At 44.0% G+C, this 19,970-nt stretch overlaps 1 protein-coding gene across 4 annotated transcripts in view; it reads left to right on the forward strand.

Moving 5' to 3' along the window:
• Window positions 1–407: 407 nt before the first annotated feature.
• The window catches only part of LOC105468772 (UV radiation resistance associated), a 325,660-nt gene continuing 306,097 nt past the window's right edge, over window positions 408–19,970 (forward strand). Inside the window, exon 1 of one of the 4 annotated variants that reach the window (XM_071075322.1) lies at window positions 408–905. In XM_071075322.1, coding sequence (XP_070931423.1) covers window positions 789–905 — 117 coding nt within the window. In that variant the 5' untranslated portion in view covers window positions 408–788. The remainder of the gene's footprint in view (window positions 906–19,970) is intronic. The other 3 variants (XM_071075321.1, XM_011719113.2, XM_071075320.1) reach the window with 3 other exon arrangements.

The following is a 19,970-nucleotide window of genomic DNA, read 5'->3' on the forward strand; positions in this document are numbered from 1 at the left end:
GTGCATCCTGCGTGGTGGCTATCCGCTGAACCATAAAGCATTCCTTTTCAATCCCTGCACGCTGATGAGAACGCCGGGAAAAGACTGCGCAAGGGGCCTGCCAAGGCAGACAAGTGATCGCCACCCAGCTGGCTTCCAAGCGGGTCCCCGCCCTCCACCGGAGGCCTGTTACCACGGCAACCAGCGAGGGCGGAAGTGGCTCAGAAGACCGATACTCCCTAATCAGGTGACTCTCCCGCCTCCTGCACGTGACACCGGAGCCCAGGCGCGCACTCTACCTAATCAAGACCCCACCCCTCTTTCCCTTTACTGACAATTGACAGCGACCTCGTGCAATGGCCCTCCCGCCTCCACCAGGACCCTCTGCCCGTTGGTAGTGAATGAACCAATTAGACTGGGAAAAAAAGAAGCAACGCCCTGGGTTTCATTCCGGCTTGACAGACGCAATTGAGGCCATCCTCGAGTCCCTCCGCCCCCAAGTTCAGTACGGCCAGCGATGGACAGACCTTCTACCCAATAGCACGCCCCTTTTCTGCCGTTGGGTCCCGCCCCTTGAGGGCTAAGCCAATGAGCGCGCCGGATCTCGGCGGGTGGAGGGGTTGCACTGCGGTAATATGGCTCTTCCTTAGCCAGCGGCGGCAGCGGCGGCGGCCACTGTGCGGACGGAACAGTCCTGCCTGTCGGGTGGCGGGTTTCTAGGCTGCAGGAGCTTGGCAGGTCGTGGCTAGGAGGCAGCGGCGGATGCCGGAGGAGCGGCCGCCTCGCCGCTTGGCGGCTCCTGGATCCAGATGAGCGCCTCCGCGTCGGTCGGGGGCCAGGTCCCCCCGCCATCCCCGGGCCCGGCCGCCGCGCTGCCTCCCGGTTCTGCCGCGCGGGCCCTGCATGTGGAGCTGCCGTCTCAGCAGGTAAGCCCGCGCGGGTCGCAGCGCTCGGGAGGGACCCGGGCAGGCCCGCGTGGAGAGCCTGCTGGCTCCGGGCTGACCCCACGAGCCGGGACACCCAGAGCAGGGACCCGGAGGGCTCGCGGGACTGAGGAAGACTGTCAGGAGATCTTGTACGGGGAGGGGTCCAGTGATGGCCGAACCTCCGGGAGATCCCGGAGTCCTAGGAGAATCCGGTTACAGGAGATGGGCTTGTGAGGGGACAAGCAGCCAGCCAGCGAAAGTCCCTGGGGCCCCAGCCCGAGGCAACCTCCCCCAACGCAAGGAGCCGGGGATTCCCCCGCGTAGACCATCTCCCTCGTTCCCCCCGGGAGGGACCCGGGGAAGCCCCTGTGTCCCACGGGCCACAGCGAAAGCACTTTTTCTTTCTTTCCCCACCTGGCCGTCCCCGCTTATGGAGAAACCAGTTTGTACTCTTCGTGCAAGAGCCCTGGAGGAGACTTTAGGGTGTCTACCATTTGCTTTAATCTCCCTTGATTATTAAGTATTCGGCCTCTTTAGAGAAATGTATTTGAGACTTGGGGGTTTCCTTCCTAATTCTCCGAGTCTCAAGAACGCATCTTAATAATTAGGAGGACTCTTTCCTTCTTCATTCCCTCCAGTGAGTCTCTGTGGAAGGAGGATTTGATGTATATATTCATGTGTTCATCCTTTAAGAAGGGCTTTGAGGACCTCTTGGCTCTGCCTTGTAGGGAGTTAAGAAGGGGGAAACACTGACTTTGCAGGTCTGACAAAACTCTTTGTTTTACTCACATATCTGTAGAGTACTTCCCTCCTTATATCGGTTGCCTTCCTTCTGTCCCCCTAGGGGAGATTTTGCCGGAGTCTTAGCATTAAAGAGACCTAAAGAAAGTACCTTTCACCCTCTCCCTTTATTCCTCCTTCCAAGAAGAGGATCTAGGAGAAACTATCATTTATTGAGAACTTACCGTGTTGGATTTGTGCAGAGTTGGATTTGTGCAGAGTTCACTGAATTTTCACAACTCTGTGAGATAGCTGATTTTATTACCCCCATTTGGCAGTTGAAGAAACGGGCTTGTCCAGAGCCTTCCATCTGGTAAGTGGTGGGACTGGGTTGCAGAATCCAGTGTCTGACTCTGCAGCCATGCACGTTCTTGAGACTTCGGCAGCCTTCCTCAACCACCTTTACACAGGACAGAGTGAGTTCCTTCATACACCCCTCCAACTTTTCATCAGCTGCCAGTGGGACTTAGGAAGGATTCACAAAGAGGAAGGGAGAGGTTGTGGGGGAGAGAGTGGTTGAAAAGTGAAATGGATTTGAATGCAGTAAAGGAGGCGGGGGCTAAAGGGAAGAGAAGAGTTGGAGATAATAACCACTGTGGTTGCCATTGAATAGGCAGACAGAAGAGCTTACAGTAGCAACGGCTTTTTGCGTGACTACTACCTACTACCGAAGAGAATTGAAAAGATACCATGTGCCCTGGTTTTGTGATGCTGTTGGCAGGGAATTTCTGAATAGTAGGAGTTTGAGGGTAGTGGGAGTTTGGATTGTATTGTGAGATACTGGAAGAGGGTAGAAGTCTGGCTAGGGAGACACGTCTCTGGAGTGAGCATTAATGTGAGTTTTTGTACGTGTAGGAGGTAGAGTGTGAGGGTGGATACTGGGAGAGGGAATAGGGAGCACCCTTAGAAACAGCCTGGAGAAGTCCTAAGGAGTTCAGGGGCCAAGAAGGGTTTAGTTTGGGGGAGCTTCGAGAGCATGTGGGATTAGGAAAGAGAAAGCATCATTTACTTCATAGAGCCTGTTCTCTGATAACAGTTCACAGTTTAACACTGGGAAAACTAATGCAAACAAACTGTTGATGGAATAATTTCAGCCTCATTTGTTAGTGTTTGTCAAATTTTTGGATAGGTGCCGAGGGATATATAGTGGCTTAAGTGTACAGCTGAATGCTATATGAGTGCCGAGTATGCTATTTACAGCTTTCTGGGGGTGTCATCCTTGAATTCTTGGAAGGCAGCCTATATAACAAAGCACTTTTACTTTTGCAGTTGACATTAATTTAGCTTTTGGGGTCAAAAGGCTCAGGTTTTTAGTGTATAAATAGTATCAATAAAATTTTGTTGAAGTTTTATCTGTATATAGTTAAGTGCACAGATTATTAGTATTCAGTTGATGAATTGTCACCAAGGGAACAGTTATGTAAGTACTACCCAGATTAAGAAATACAAAATTTTGGCTGGGTACAGTGGCTCATGCCTGTAATCCTAGCACTTTGGGAGGCTGAGGTGGGGGGATCACTTGAGGCCAGAAGTTTGAGAACAGCCTGGCCAACTTGGCGAAACCCTGTCTCTACTAAAAATACAAAAATAAAATAAAATAAAAAAAAAAGCCAGATGTGGTGGTGCACATTTGTAATCCCAGCTACTTGGGAGGCTGAAGCAGGAGAATCGCTTGAACCTGGGAGGCGCAGGTTGCCGTGAGCCGAGATTGTGCCACTGCACTCCAGCCTGGGTGACAGAGTGAGACTCTGTCTTTAAAAAAAACAAAAAAACTCCAAAATTATTGACATCCTGGAAGTCCTCCTTATGTTCTCTCCCATCTCTACTTTTCCTTTTTCTCTAAAGGAACCACTTTTCTGATTTCTAATGTAAAAGATCAGTTTTTGCCTGTTCTTGAGCTTTGTATAAATGGAGTTGTATTTATACAAACTGTATTTTTTTGTGTCTGGTTTCTTTTACTCAGTATTGTTAGAGTCATGGAGTATCTGTGTATGTCTAATTTTTTTTTTTTAAGCATTTCTTTGTTGTCTTTTTTTGCTTTTACAAAATTTCAAAGGTTTAGATAAATTGGAATGTCAATTGTTAACTTTCCTTTAAATAATACTTCCAAACCATACATTTTAATACATCCCATACTAGTTAGCAAGGTATCTTTTTTTTTTTTTTTTTTTGAGACGGAGTCTAGCTCTGTTGCCCAGGCTGGAGTGCAGTGGTACGATCTCCGCTGATTGCAACCTCTGCCTCCTGGGTTCAAGTGATTCACCTGCCTCAGCCTCCCAAGTACCTGGGATTACAAACGTCTGCCACCACACCCAGCTAATTTTTGTATTTTTAGTAGAGGCAGGGTTTCACTGTGTTGGCCAGGCTGGTCTCGAACTCCTGACCTTGTGATCCTCCCGCCTCAGCCTCCCAAAGTGCTGGAATTACAAATGTGAGCCACTGTGCCTGGCAGGTATCAATATTTCTAAACAAATAAGCCCTGTTGGTTTAAGATTTCTATGATAAAGTTATCTCAAAGCATAGGTTCAGTGGCTCCAGCCTTCTTCTAAGATGGGGTTTGTCAACCTTGGGACTGTTGACATTTTGGAATGAAGATGGACGTTACATGTTTAGCCACATCCCAAGATATCAGCAGGACCTCCCCAGTCCTGACAATCAAAAATGAGTTCAGACATGGCCAAATGTTTCTTAGGGGGCAAAACTACCCCTAGTTGAGAACCACCTTTCTAAGGTGTATTTTCATTTTAGGATAGAGAATAGTATCCTTATTATTATCGACTCATTTATTCCAATCTTCATTAAGTCCTGTTGATTCTAGAAGTGGCTATAAAGTTTAAAAAGTTAACACTGCAAACACCTGAACCTTTCCATGTATGAGTACTAACTATAGTCCGAATCAGCCCCTTGACAGTGTCAGATGGGACTACTACTTAATTTTGTCTCCTTTTGCTTCTGTGTGATCCTACTTTACTGTAATTTGAGCAAGAACTAGTCACACTTTTTTTTTTTTTTTTTTTTAACACTTTGTTTGTTTGTTTGTTTGTTTTTGATTTTTGAGATAGTTTTACTCTGGTCACCCAAGCTGGAATGCAGTGGTGCGATCTCCTCTCACTGCAACCTGCCCCTCCTGGGTTCAAGCGATCCTCCCACCTCAGCCTTCCGCGTAGCTGGGACCACAGGCTGTGCCACCATGCCCAGCTAATTTTTGTATTTTTAATAGAGATAGGGTTTCACCATGTTGGCAGGCTGGTCTTGAACTCCTGGCCTCAGGTGATCTGCCTGCCTTGGTGTCCCAAAGTGCTGGGACTACAAGTGTGAACCACTGTGCCTGGCCCAAAACAAACTATTTCTTAGAAAGTTTTGTTTCTATTTTTGACCAAGCGCGGTGGCTCATGTCTGTAATACCAGCACTTTGTGAGGCTGAGGCAGGATGATCACTTGAGGTCAGGAGTTTGAGACCAACCTGGCCAATATAATGAAACCCTGTCTCTATTAAAAATAGAAAAATTAGCCAGGTGTGGTGGCAGGTACCTGTAATCCCAGCTATTCAGGAGGCTAAGGCAGGAGAATTGCTTGAACTTGGGAGGCAGAGGTTGCAGTGAGCTGAGATGGCACCATTGCACTCCAACCTGGGCGATGAGAGCGAAACTCTATCTAAAAAAAAAATTATTTCTATTTTTTTATTTTAATTTTTTTTAGAGACAAGATCTTGCTCTGTTGCCCAGTCTGGAGTACAATGATGTGATAGATCATTGGCTCCCTGAGGCCTCAACCTCCTGAGATCAAGTGATTCTCTTGCCTCAGCCTCCCGAGTATCTAGGACTACAGGCATGTTGCCACCATGCCCAGTTCATTTTTAAAATTTTTTCATAGAGATGGGGTCTTGCCGTGTTGCCCAGGCTAGTCTCAAACTCCTGGCCTCAAGAAATCCTTCTGCCATGGCCTCCCAAAGTGTGGGATTATAGTTGTGAGCCACTATGCCCAGCCAGAAAAGTTTTATATTTATAGAAAAATTGAGAAGATAGTACAGAAAGTTCCTATATACACCTAGTTTCACTTATTCACTTATTCTGGTTTATTTTATTTTATTTATTTATTTTTTGAGACAGAGTCTTGCTCTGTCACCCAGGCTGGAGTGTAGTAGTGTGATCTTCGCTTACCGCAGCCTCTACCTTTCAGGTTCAAGCGATTCTCCTGCCTCTGCCTCCTGAGTAGCTGGGATTACAGGCATGAGCCACTGTGCCTGGCTGATTTTTGTGTTTTTAGTAGAGATGAGGTTTTGCCATGTTGGCCAGGCTGGTCTTGAACTCCTGACCTTAGGTGATCCGCCCGCCTTGGCCTCCCAAAGTGCTGGGATTACAGGTGTGAGCCACCGCACCCGGCCTCACTTATTCTTAATATCTGCCTTGACATATGGTACATTTGTTAGAGTTAATGAACCAATATTGGTATATTATTGACTAAAAAAATCCATAGTTTATTTAGATTTTCTTAGTTCTAAACAACTGTGGCCAGGCCTGTTGAGCACTTTGGGAAGGTGAGGCAGGAGGATCCCTTGAGCCTGGGAGGTCAAGGCTGCAGTGAGCCCTGATTGCACCACTGTACTCTAGCCTGGAAGACTGTGATTAAATGTGATTAACTATATATACAACATAAAATTTGCTGTTTAAATATTTTTTAAGTATACAATATAGTGGCATTAAAAACACACTTAATGTTGGCCGGGTGCGGTGGCTCAAGCCTGTAATCCCAGCACTTTGGGAGGCCGAGACGGGCGGATCACAAGGTCAGGAGATCGAGACCATCCTGGCTAACATGGTGAAACCCTGTCTCTACTAAAAAATACAAAAAACTAGCCGGGCGCGGTGGCGGGCGCCTGTAGTCCCAGCTACTCCGGAGGCTGAGGCAGGAGAATGGCGTAAACCCGAGAGGCGGAGCTTGCAGTGAACTGAGATCTGGCCACTGCACTCCAGCCTGGGCGACAGAGCAAGACTCCGTCTCAAAAACAAAAAACAAAAAAACTTAAAAAAAAAAACAACCCACTTAATGTTATACAACCATCATCACTGTATATTTCCAGAATGTTTACGTCATCCCAAACAGAAAACAACTCCCCATTCTCGCCTCCTACCAGCCCCTGGTAAATTCTGTTCTACTTTCTGTCTCTATGAATTTGACTATTCTGGGTACCTCATATAAGTGGCATCATACATTATTTGTCCTTTTATGTTTGGCTTATTTCACTTTGCAATGTTTTCAAGGTTCATCCGTGTTGTAGGGTATGTTGGAATCTCATGCCTTTTAAGGTGGATGGTATTCTGTTGTATGTATATACTACATTTTGTTTATTCATTCATCTCTTGATGGGTCCTTTTTTTGTTTGCTTCTTTGTTTTGAGACAGGGACTCACTCTGTTGCCCAGGCTGAAGTGCAGTGGCATGATCATGGCTCACTGCAGCCTTGACCTCCTGGGGTCAAGTGATCCTCCCACCTCAGCACCCCCACAAGTAGCTGAGACTACAATGGCATGTGCCTCCACGCCCAGCTAATTTGAAAATTTTCTGTAGAAATGAGTCTCACTGTGATATCAAACTCATGGGCTCAAGAGATCCTCCTTCCTTGGCCACCCAAAGCAGTGTTGAGATTATAGCATGAGCCACCATGCCCAGCCAACCCTTAGTTTTTACCTGATGTCCTCCTTCTGTGCCAGGATCCTGTCTGGATACCACATTGTATTTAGTTGTTCTGTCTCTTGCCTCCTCTTAGTTGTGGCAGTTCCTCAGACTTTCCTTGTTTTTGATGACCTTGACAGTTTTGAGTATTGGTCAGGTGTTTTGTAGGAAGCCACTCTATTGGAATTAGTCTGCTGTTTTTTCTTATGATTGCTAGGGTGGTGGTGTTTTGGGAGCAAGACTCAAGAGGTAAAGTGCTATTTTCATCATACGTTATGTACATATTATTAACATGATTTATCACTGTTTTTTTTGCTTGTTTGTTTGTTTTGTTTTTTTGTTTTTTTTTTGAGATGGAGTTTCACTCTTGTTGCCCAGGCTGGAGTGCAATGGCGTGATCTCAGCTCACTGTAACCTCCACCTCTCAGGTTCAAGCGATTCTTCTGCCTCAGCCTCCTGAATAGCTGCAATTACAGGTGCCCACCACCACGCCAGGGTTTCACCATGTTGGCCAGGCTGGTCTTGAACTCCTGACCTCAGGTGATCCACCCACCTTGGCCTCCCAAAGTGCTGGTATTACAGGTGTGAGCCACCATTCCTGGCTGATTTAACACTGTTGATACTAACTTTTATCACCAGCTGTGGTAGCATATGTTAGGAAAAGCAAACTAGCTGTTTTCTCTTATTACACTATTATACCCTCAACATATATATTAGAGTTTATATACAATCTATATGTTAGATTTGGGGGGTTTAGATGTGTGGGGTTTTTCCCCACACACCAAGCGATTCTCGAGTGATGGTGTCCTATGATTCAATTCAATTCTGCCACAGTCTCCTTAGAGTTAGTATCATATTCCACAAGTTAAAGGCTCAGTCCCATAAAACTGTCCCCTACTTCACATGCCAGTCGTAAGTCTGGGTCTCTGGAACTTCTGACCAACTGGCTATAAATTGGGGGTTCCTATGTTCATCTCCTCAGGCTCAGTCATTTACTAGAGCAGCAACCGGAACTCAAGAAAGCACTTTGCTTGCACTTACTGTTTTTTTTGTTTAAATAAACAATATTACCCAGGATATGGATGAACAGCCAGATGGAAGATATGCATAGGGAACAGTATGGGGGAAATGTCCCTGAGCTTTCATGCCCTCTCATGGCAGCTCCACCCTCCACATGTTCAGCAACCCAGAAACTCTCCAAAACCTGTAGTTCTGTGATTTTTATGGAGGCTTCATCGTGTAGTCATGATCAATTATTTTTATTTTTATTTTTTTTGAGACGGAGTCTCGCTCTGTCGCCCAGGCTGGAGTGCAGTGGCCAGATCTCAGCTCACTGCAAGCTCCGCCTCCCGGGTTCCCGCCATTCTCCTGCCTCAGCCTCCCGAGTAGCTGGGACCACAGGCGCCGCCACCTCGCCCGGCTAATTTTTTGTGTTTTTAGTAGAGACGGGGTTTCGCTGTGTTAGCCAGGATGGTCTCGATCTCCTGACCTTGTGATCCGCCCGTCTCGGCCTCCCAAAGTGCTGGGATTACAGGCTTGAGCCACCGTGCCCGGCCCATGATCAATTATTAAGTCAGTCTTGCCCCTCTCTCCTTCCTGGAGGATGGGGAGTGGGGCTGAAAGTTCCAAGCTTCTGATCATGGCTTGGTCTTTCTGGTGACCATCCTCCTTCTAGGAGCCCACCAAGAGTTGTCTCATTAGAACAAAGGATGTTCCTTTCACCTAGGAAATGCTGAGGTACTAGGCGTTGTGTCTGGAACTGGGGTCAAAGACCAAATATTAAAAGTAGAGATTTTCTAGCACCCCTGTGGCACCCAGGGAATGACAGAGGTTTTAAGAGCTCTGCACCAGGAACTGTGTACAAAGACCAAAGTATACATTTATTATTATAAATTAAAGGGCCACAGGTAGTGTTTGTCAGGTTTCTCTGCTGTAAGGTTACTCTTCCTCCCCTTCCCTCTATACTGTAGTGTTCGCAAGGAAGTCACTATGTGTAGTCTACACTTGAGTGAGATCTGTGCTCCCCCTTCTTGAGGGTAGTGTATCTACATAAATTATTTGGAATTTTTCTGTATGGGAGATTAAATCATGGCTCACTGCAGCCTCTAACTCCTGGACTCAAGTTATGTGCCTCAGCCTCCCAAGTAGCTGGGACCACAGGTGCACACCACCATGCCTGGTTCATTTTTTAATTTTAATTTTTGTAGAGACAGAGTCTTGCTATATTGTCCAGGCTGGTCTCTAACTCCTGGCTTGAAGCAGTCCTCCTGTCCTGGCCTCCCAAAGCGTTGGGATTACAGGCATGAGCCACTGCGCTGGGCAGGTAACTTTAAAGTCACACAGAATGTCAACAAAGGGTCTACAATCTAGGTGTTTCCTGTTTCCCCTAGACACCCATTCTTTGCAGGGTTTTAGTGAAAAGTTTTAATTACCTCAGAGTTTGGTACCATCAGGCTTTATATTTTATTTCCTACAGCACTTGTGCCTAACACTGTGCTAATGATTTAGTAGGAACTCATGTACAATTTTTTTGTTTATGAGTCTTTCCCTTGAAAACTTTATAGCCTAAAGAAAACAAGGAAAGATTGGATTCAATGGTATTGAAACCCATACCAAAAAAAAAAAAAAAATGATAGAAGCAGAAAAGGAGATCTAAAGCTTGATTTTGCTGTACAGGATAAATATTTTCCCCTAGTATGTTTATGTTTATTTGGATACTCTACTTTTGTAAATCTAATTTAATCATCTTTCTATTATTAAAAAAATCAGTTTTATTGGCAAGGCCGTTCATCTTATCAGAAACATGTGCCTCACGCAATGCACTACCATGCTGTGTACATTCATTCCTTCTGCAAATATTTACTAAGCCCCTTGTAACTCGAAGAAAAAATGTAATATATAGTTCAGTATCTACAAAGTAAAATGATGGCAATTTTTGTGCTGCTTTGGCTCTTGTAAATAAAATGATATGAGGAAGCCTCAGAAACTTAAGATATCAGCATCTTGAAATCATTATTTTTTATGTGACAAAATGCTATTAGGAATTTATGTTTTTTGTTTGTTTCTCTTTTTCCTGTGAAAATGAGTTTTTTTTTTTGAAAGGAAAAGCTATGTTTATTTAGTGTTTACCTTAAAATGTCTCTATAGGATCACAATTCTTTGTGGTAGAAAATTCAGAAGTGAAACTGACTAGAAATAGAGCACAAGCAGAATTGAAACTAATAAGTTGGGCCTGAAGTGAAATGTATGGTAGAATGAAAAAAAATTAGATTTTCATAGTTTCTAAATGTGTATTTTTGATCAGCTGTGTATTTTTACCTGTCAGACATGTTACTGCTGGGGAGAAAAAGAAATTTGTCATTTTTAACATACTGGAATGTGTACAGCTACAAACTAAAGGTGTTTTAGAAAAATTAAAGACATCTTTCTGAAGAGAGAGGTTGAAACATTTTAGGTTTATGCTTTGTTTTAGGTTTAATGACATAAGTAATGTCTTTTTTTTTTTTTTTTGAGACGGAGTTTCCCTGTTGTCGGCCAGGATGGAGTGCAATGGCACGATCTCAGCTCACTGCAACCTCTGCCTCCCAGGTTCAAGTAATTCTCCTGCCTCAGCCTCCCGAGTAGCTGGGATTACAGGCCCCCGCCACCCCGCCTGGCTAATTTTTGTATTTATAGTAGAGATGGGTTTCACCACATTGGCCAGGCTGGTCTCAAACTCCTGACCTCAGGTGATCCACCTGTCTCGGCCTCCCAAAGTGCTGGGATTGCAGGCGTGAGCCACCGTGCCTGGCCAGTAATGTCTTATATTGTTAAATTTTTTCAATGCTTTGTACGATATTTTAGCAGTTGCCTCCTTAGATTATAAAGGTGAGGAGTACACGCAGAATGGAAACTTAACATTGGAATTTTACAATTCATAGTACACCTTCTTGATTTAGTATCACATAACCTTGTTTTCCCTCTTATTTTAAGATGGAAACATGGATTTTGAATCATGGAATTTTACAGATGCAAAACCTGAAACCCTCCAAGGTGAAACTATTTGCCTGGCCACAGACTTGTTCTATCTGTTTATTCTTGCCCTGAAGTATTTAGTGAAGAGTATTAGTTTAACAGATCTGTGTTGTGTCTTGTTCCTGCTTGTGGTGGAGAAAAAAACAGAACCTGGGTCTTGTGAACAGTTCCACTGTTCTTGGCTGGGTGTGTTGAGAAGTTGTTTCTTTTTTTTTTTTGAGATGGAATTTTGCTCTTGTCACCCAGGCTGGAGTGCAGTGGGTGGTGTGATCTCGGCTCACTGCAACCTCCGCCTCCTGGGTTCAAGCGATTCTCCTGCCTCAGCCTCCTTAGTAGTTGGGATTACAGGTGCCTGCCAGCACGCTCGGCTAATTTTTGTAATTTTAGTAGAGATGGGGTTTCACCACGTCGGCCAGGCTGGTCTCAAACTCCTGACCTTAGGTGATCCACCCACTTTGGCCTCCCAAAGTGCTGGGATTACAGGCGTGAGCCATCGTGCCTAGCCAAGAACTTGTTTCTTTTTCTTTTCTTTTCTTTTTTTTTTTTTTTTTTTGAGACGGAGTCTTGCTCTGTTGCCCAGGCTGGAGTGCAGTGGCCAGATCTCGGCTCACTGCAAGCTCCGCCTCCCGGGTTCACGCCATTCTCCTGCCTCAGCCTCCCGAGTAGCTGGGACTACAGGTGCCCACCACCTCGCCCGGCTAGTTTTTTGTATTTTTTAATAGAGACAGGGTTTCACCGTGTTAGCCAGGGTGGTCTCGATCTCCTGACCTCGTGATCCGCCCGTCTCGGCCTCCCAAAGTGCTGGGATTACAGGCTTGAGCCACCGCGCCCGGCCTCTTTTTTTCTTTTAAGATGGAGTCTGGCTCTGTGGCCGGGCTGGAGTGCAGTGACGCAATCTTGGCTCACTGCAACCTCCGTCTCCCGGGTTCAAGTGATTCTCCTTCCTCAGCCTCCAGAGTAGCTGGGATTACAGGTGCCCACCACCACTCCCAGCTAATTTTTTATGTCTTTAGTAGAGATGGGGTTTTACCATGTTGGCCAGGCTGGTCTCAAACTCCTGATCTCGTGATCTGCCTGCCTCTGCCTCCCAAAGTGCTGGGATTACAGGCATGAGCCACTGCTCCTGGCCAAGAACTTGTTTCTTAAACTTCACTCGATGCTTTGGCACTTTAGCCTCACAGCTTTGGGGATTTTAGGCTAGAATTTGAAACGGGGGAGAGGCTGTATTTTAACGTTCTCTTTAAGGGCAGAGCACTCAGAGTCTACCCTCCACCTCCCTTTTATGGTGTGAATAAAAGTGAAACTTTGGAATGTCCCTCTGGAGCTTAAATGATCAGTCTTCTGTTTTGTCCCTGGGTACTTACCATGCCTATCTTTTTTTTTTTTGAATACTCTACTTAACTTCTGTTCTCTGCCTCTTTAAGTTTCTGAAAGAGTAACCTTCTGGTGATGTGGGTTTTTTGATGGCAAGGGTTTTATTTTGTGTAATATTTGGTGTTGACTGCTGTAGACCCTATGTAGTAGTAATGTCATTAGGCATTTTACTTATCCATTCTTTGTGAAAACTCCAGTATAGTGTGCTTATTGATTGAGAGGCTGAGAATGATAATGCTGAAGTTGAGCATCAAAACTTACCACTTTGGAGTCTCACTTTGTTGGTCCATTGAAATAGCTGGCATTTTTTCCTACTGTGGTTTTTATAATGCCCAAAAGATGCAGTCAGACATTTTTGAAAATAATGAGGAATACCAGGAAGCTGAAACTAGCAGCAACCTTTGGCTTTTGTCAGTAAACTCCTGGGAAAGAAAAACGGGATGACATAAAAGTAAAAGTGAGAATCAGACTTAATAGATCATAAAAGTAAACCTGAGAATCAGGCTTATGATCTGTTTTTTTTTTTTTCTCCAGGAAAAACTTTATACTCTTTAACATGAGTGTACCTTTTGTGATTAAGGGTTTAGCAGTGAATACAAGTAATTCATGTGTTCATGTTCGCCCATGTTAAAACTAATTCTGGGCTGGGTGCGGTGGCTCATGCCTTAATCCTAGCACTTTGGGAGACTGAGGCAGGTGGATCACCTGAGGTTAGGAGTTCGACACCAGCCCGCGCAACATGGCGAAACCCCATCTCTACTAAAAATATAAAAAATTACCTGGACGTGGTGGTAGGTGCCTGTAATCCCAGCTACTCAGGAGGCTTAGGCAGGAGAATCGCTTGAACCCAGGAGGCGGAGGTTGCAGTGAGCCGAGATCACGCCACTGCACTCCAGCCTGGGCAACAAGAGCAAAACTCTATCTCAAAAACAAACAAACCAATAAAAAACTAATTCTGAGTGCAGGATAGGAAAAACTAAGAGATAGCCATTTATTCAATAGATACTTTTAAAGTGCCTTGTTTGATTTGTTAGACACAGGATTTGGAACTGTACGTCTTGTGTCTGCCAACCTACTTACGTCTTTCAGGGAATATGAACTATTTCCTTCCTCAATTCCAATCATTCTTTTGTTTGAGAGCTAATCCAGAAAACTAAACTCTTAAAAAATACAAAATAAAAATAATCTTGCTTAGGATTTTGAAAAACCTTTTTTGTTTTAACATTGTCTCCTTTTAATGAAAATAAGACTGTCCTCAAGAAAATCAGTATTGCTTTCATCCACTAAAATGTTAATATCTCAGTATACATGAGAAGCAACAACATGAAGAAAGCTTTCTGGTTTTTTATTCTGAAAATAGATTATGAAGCAAGGTTGGCAGGTAGGCTGTGGGATGCTCATTGCAGGTCTAGGATAATTTGCAGGACTATACTCATTACAGGATAGAATTGGTACCATTATAGAATTTTATATATAGTAGATATTTCAGACTTGTTTTCATGCATTGACTTATTGGAGTTTATTCTACATGGAGTGTGTTTAATATAAATATAAAAATAAAGAGTAGCTGCCCAGGTACTCTGGAGTGATTGGTTGACTGGTGATAGTCATACACTTCTATCAAAAACATCAGTATAAATTGGGTGCCGTGCTATGCTCCTGTAATGCTAGCCTACCTGGGAGGCTGAGGTGGGAGGATTGCTTGAGGCCAGGAGTTTGATTCCAGCCTAGGCAATATAGTGAGACCCCCATCTCTTAAAAAAAAAAAAAAAAAAAAAAAAAAGACACCAGTCTGATGATGGTGATGATGATGATGATGATTAATTAATTTTTGGAGACAAGGTTGCCCAGGCTGGAATGCAGTGGTGCAATCATGGTTCACCTGCAATCTTGACCTCCCTGGGCTTAGGTGATCCTCCCACCTTAGCCTCCTGAGTAGCCGAGACTACAGGCGTGCACCACCATGTCTGGCTAATTTTTATATATATATATATACACACACACACACACACACACACACACACACACACGTAAAAATAAATAATAAATACACACACACGTATATATATATTTTTGGTAGAGACAGGGTTTTGCTGCTGGGACTACAGGCACGCGCCACCATGCCTGGCTAATTTTTGTAGTTTTTCTGGTTGAGATGGGGTTTTGCCATGTTGCCTAGGCTGGTCTCAAACTCCTGAGCTCAAGCGGTCTGCCCACCTTGGCCTCCCAAAATGTTGGGGTTACAGGTGTGAGCCATTATACCCAGCCAGTCTGGTTATTAGATGAGGACACTGTAGAGTTGCAGAATTTCTTTTTGGATTCTTTTTTTTTGAGACACTGGGTCTCATTATATTGCCCAGGGTCAGGCTGAAGTGTAGTGGCTATTCACAGGTAATGCACTACAACCTTGAACTCCTGGGTTTTAAATGGATCCTTCTGCCTTAGCCTCTGCAGTAGCTGGGACTGTAGATGTGTGCGACTGTACCCTGCTGAATTGCAGAATTTCTTAATTGCAAACTAGTGTATTTTTGATATTATACAACTACCCAAAAACTACTAAAAAATTAGAAAGCTGCTTCTCATGGATACCCAGACATTAACATTTTAACGAATGAAAGCAATACCACTTTTCTCAATGACATTCTTCTCTTCATTAAGGTGTCCTGTAAAGATCAGTGTAATATGGAAGACTTTCTTAACTGTGACCCATTTTGTTTGGCTTCTTAAAGTTCATTTGAGTAATTCCTCACTTATTTAATGTTGCATAAATGTGAATGCTTGTAAATGCCAGAGACTGTCTAGGTGCTGGAAATAAAACAGCAAGCAAGACAGAGACACTGCCTTTATGGACCTTAATTTCTGGTGCATGAGTGACAAGGTGGTTAGCAAGCTTTTCTGTGAAGGACCAGATAGTGAACATGTTTCTGTCTCAGCAGGCCTCCTAGAGTCTTAGTAGCAAGTACTCAACTGGTTGCTGTAGTGCAGAAACAGCCTTATACTATATGTAAACAAATGAGTGTGGCTGTATTCCAGTAAAACTTTAAGGATACTGAAATTATTAATTTTCATTTGCCATGAATATTTGTCGTCTTTTTCTTTTTATTTTTTTGAGACAAAGTCTCACTCTGTTGCCCAGGCTGGAGTGCAGTGGCACAATCTCGGCTCACTGCAGCCTCCACGTCCTGGGTTTAAGCGATTCTTGTGCCTCGACCTCTCACGTAGCTGGGACTACACGTGCGTGCCACCACACCTGGCTAAGTTTTGTATTTTTATTAGAGACGCGGTTTTGCCATGTTTACCAGGTTGGTCTCCAGCTCCTAACCTCAAGTGATCTGCCCCCCTCGTCCTTCCAAAGTGTTGGGATTACAGGTGTGAGCCACTGTGCCTGGCCAATTAATTGGTATGAAATTCCTTCTGTGTATCAGATACTGCATTATACTCTAGTGTACTTCCTTCTCCAACTTCTGTTATTCTTGGAATGCCAGAATATCTTTGAATATGGTTTTGAGGCTTCTTACAGCAAGTAAGTATTCCTTTTTTTTTTTTTTTTTTGAGACAGAGTCTCGCTTTCGGCCAGGCTGGAGTGCAGTGGTGCAATCTCGGCTCACTGCAACCTCTGCCTCTTGGGTTCAAGCGATTCTCCTGCCTCAGCCTCCCGAGTAGCTGGGACTACAGGTGCATGCCACCATGCCCAGCTGATTTTTTTTTGTATTTTTAGTAGAGACTGGGTTTCACCATATTAGCCCTGTGGTCTCAATCTCCTGACCTCGTGATCCACCCGCCTCGGCCTCACAAAGTGCTGGGATTACAGGCGTGAGCCACCGTGCCCAGCCGTAAGTATTCTTTAATATGGTGTCATAGGAAGACTTGTTGTAAGGCTGGTCCGGGGTATAACTAAGGTAAGTTTGGAAAAAGCACTTTGTTCTCGTCCTCATGTTCTTAAGCTTTATACAGTGAGAAGACTAGGTTATCTGTAGCTCTGTGCACATTTTTAACCTCTGTGTGCCTCCATTTCCTCAGTCGCCAAATGCTTTTGTCTTGAATACTTTCATTCTACAAATATTGTGTTCAACTCTGTTCTACACCATCATTAATTCAACAGTTATTTTTTGAGTTTCTACGATGTATCTCAACAGTGGTTAAGAATATGGACACTAGAGCCTGATTGCTTGTGTTCAAATCCTGGTCCAGCCATTTCCTATGTGCCTAAACTAAATTAGGCAATCTGGAAGTTATTTAGTCTCTGTGTGCCTCAGGGAGACTCAGGTAAAATGGGCATAATAATAGCCTACCTTGTAGGGTTGTTTAGAGGATTAAATGCGTTATAAATTTCCCTAAAAAGGGCTTGGTTTACAGTAAGTGTTCAAAAAATGTTGTTGCTACTGTCATTGCGATTCCCATTTGTCAGGCACTGAAGATACAGGATAAATGTGTCCTTGTCCTAGAGGGACTCATAATCTAGTGGATGGCCGGGAGTTGTGGCTCACGCCTGTAATCCCAGTACTTTGGGAGGCCGACGCAGACAGATCATGAGACCATCCTGGTCCACATGGTGAAACCCCGTCTCTAAATTAGCCGGGCGTTGCCTATAATCCCAGCTACTTGGGGAGGCTGAGGCAGGAGAATCACTTGAGCCTGGGAGGCAGAGGTTGCAGTGAGCCAAGATTGCACCATTGCACTCCAGCCTGGGCAAAAAGAGCGAAACTCTGTCAAAAAAAAAAAAATTCATATCTAGTGGGTAAGACAAATACGTCACTAGGCTATTTTAGTGCAATATAAGAGATGGTTCGAAGGAAGTACTGAGATGAGAAAGATGGGAAATGCATTCTGGCAGAGGGACCAGCTTGAGCAAAAAAGAAGGTATAAAAAGAATGGCAGATAATTGAGGCTAGAGTTTAAGGAGCTTAGAGGTGGGCAGTGGAAACAAGGAGTTGGAGAGTACAAATGCCTTTTGACTTACGATGGGGTTATGTCCTGATGAACCCACTGTTAATTGAAAATATTGCTAAGTTGAAAGTGCATTTGATACACCTAACCTCTCAAACACCGTAGCTTAGCCTAGCCTATGTTCTCAGACACTTTCCATTAGCCTGTAGTTGGGCAAAATCGTCAAACACAAAGCTGATTTTTAAAAAAGTATCGAATATCTCATGTAATTTACTCATGTAATTTATTGAATGCTGACCTGAAGGTGAAACACAGGATGGCTGTATGGGCACTCCATGTACGATTTCTACTGAATGCATATTACTTTCACACCATCATAAAGTAAAAGCATCATTAAGTCAAACCCGTCCTAAGTCAGGGACCATCTGTACCTAGGACAGTCTGTACTGTTCTACTTATAGCACTTCTGATGACAAATATGTTCGGTTTTCCTCCCAACATCAACCAATTCTTTTACACCAGTTGTGCATCCTTGCGTTGAGTTCAATTCTGATGCTATTTACCAGGAGTTATGACCTACAAGTTAAGGGCCCGCTCCCACAAGGCTGCTCCCACAGACGTCAGTCGCAAGTCCCAGTCGCAGGCCTCCTGTACTTCTCAGCTATCAACTATAAACTGAAGGTTACCGTGACCTTCTCCTTGTGGTCAGTAATTTGCTAGAATGGCTCACAGAACTCAAGAAAACATTTCATGTATTATTGTAGGTTTATGATAAAGGATACAACCTGGGGACAGCCAATGGAAGAGATAAATAGGGCAAGGGACGTGGTGCTTTCATGCCCTCTCTGGGTGCACTAGCCTCCTAGCACTTAGATGTGTCCACCATTTCAGAAGGTGGCGGGGAGGGTAGGGCTAAAAGTTCTGACCCTCTAATCAAGCCTCAGTGTTTCTGCCCTGAAGCTCTCTGAGGGACTCCCAGCCACCAGTTATCTTATTAGCATGCAAAAGACACTGTTATAACTCCAGAGATTCCAAGGATCTTAGAAGGTCTTGTGTCAGGAACTGGAAACTACCAATTATTACATTATAACAAAAGATGCTTCTGTCCCCCTATACCAAGGGTTTTAGGAGCTATGTGCTAGAAACCAGGGCTGAAGACATACATTTCTTATATTATAGTGTCACAGAGAAGTTGTACTAATAGTTCGGAGTTAGATTGTAAAGGGCCATGTATGCCATGCTTTAGAATTTGGAATTTGGACATTATCCTATAGGTAGAGGGGAACAGTCTTTATTTATTTTTATTTGGAAAGAATTTCAAGCTTATGGAAAAATGGCAAAACTAAAACATTTTATTTTATAAATTTCTGTTTTTCAGAACACCTGTATACTTGTTACTCAGATTTGTCTGTTAACATTTTGTGTTCAAATCCTGGTCCAGCCATTTCCTATGTGCCTAAACTAAGTTAGGCCATCTGGAAGTCACTTATCTCTGCATGCCTTGGGCAGACTCAGGTAAAATGGGCATAATAATGGCCCATTTTGCTTCATTTGCAAGCTTGCTCTTTCTCTCTGAATATGTGTAGATAAAGATACATAATTTTATGTGAATCATTTGAAGTTGTTACATACATCATGACCCTTTACCCTTAAATACTTGAGTATGTATTTCCCGGAATAGGGATATTCTCTTTCATATCCACAGCATAGTTATCTGCAGAGACAGCTCAGTCGGGGAGTCCCTAACCCAGAGGCGCTAGAGGAATTAAAGACACACACACACACAGAAATATAGAAGTGTGGAGTCGGAAATCAGGGGTCTCACAGCCTTCAGAGCTGAGAGCCTGGAACAGAGATTTACCCATGTATTTATTAACAGCAAGCCAGTGATAAGCATTGTTTCTATAGATTATAGATTAACTAACAGTGTTCCTTATGGGAAACAAAGGGGTGGGTTCTGGCTAGTTATCTGCAGCAGGAGCATGTCCTTAAGGCACAGATCGCTCATGCTATTGTTTGTGATTTAAGAATGCCTTTAAGTGGTTTTCTGCCCTGGGTGGGCCAGGTGTTCCTTGCCTTCATTCCAGTAAACCCACAACCTTCCAGTGTGGGCGTCAATGGCAATCACGAATATGTCACAGTGCTACAGAGATTTTGTTTATGGCCAGTTTTGGGGCCAAGTTAATGGCCAGATTTTGGGGGGCCTGTTCCCAACAGTTACCAACATCAGTAAATTTAACATTGATACTTTGATCTGAAGTTCATCGGTTGATTCTATAATGTCCTTTATAGAAATTTGCCTCCTTCAGTTCAGGATACAGTTGTAGGGTAGGTATTA

The sequence above is a fragment of the Macaca nemestrina genome, chromosome 12 (assembly GCF_043159975.1).
Source record: "Macaca nemestrina isolate mMacNem1 chromosome 12, mMacNem.hap1, whole genome shotgun sequence".
Taxonomy (NCBI): domain Eukaryota; kingdom Metazoa; phylum Chordata; class Mammalia; order Primates; family Cercopithecidae; genus Macaca; species Macaca nemestrina.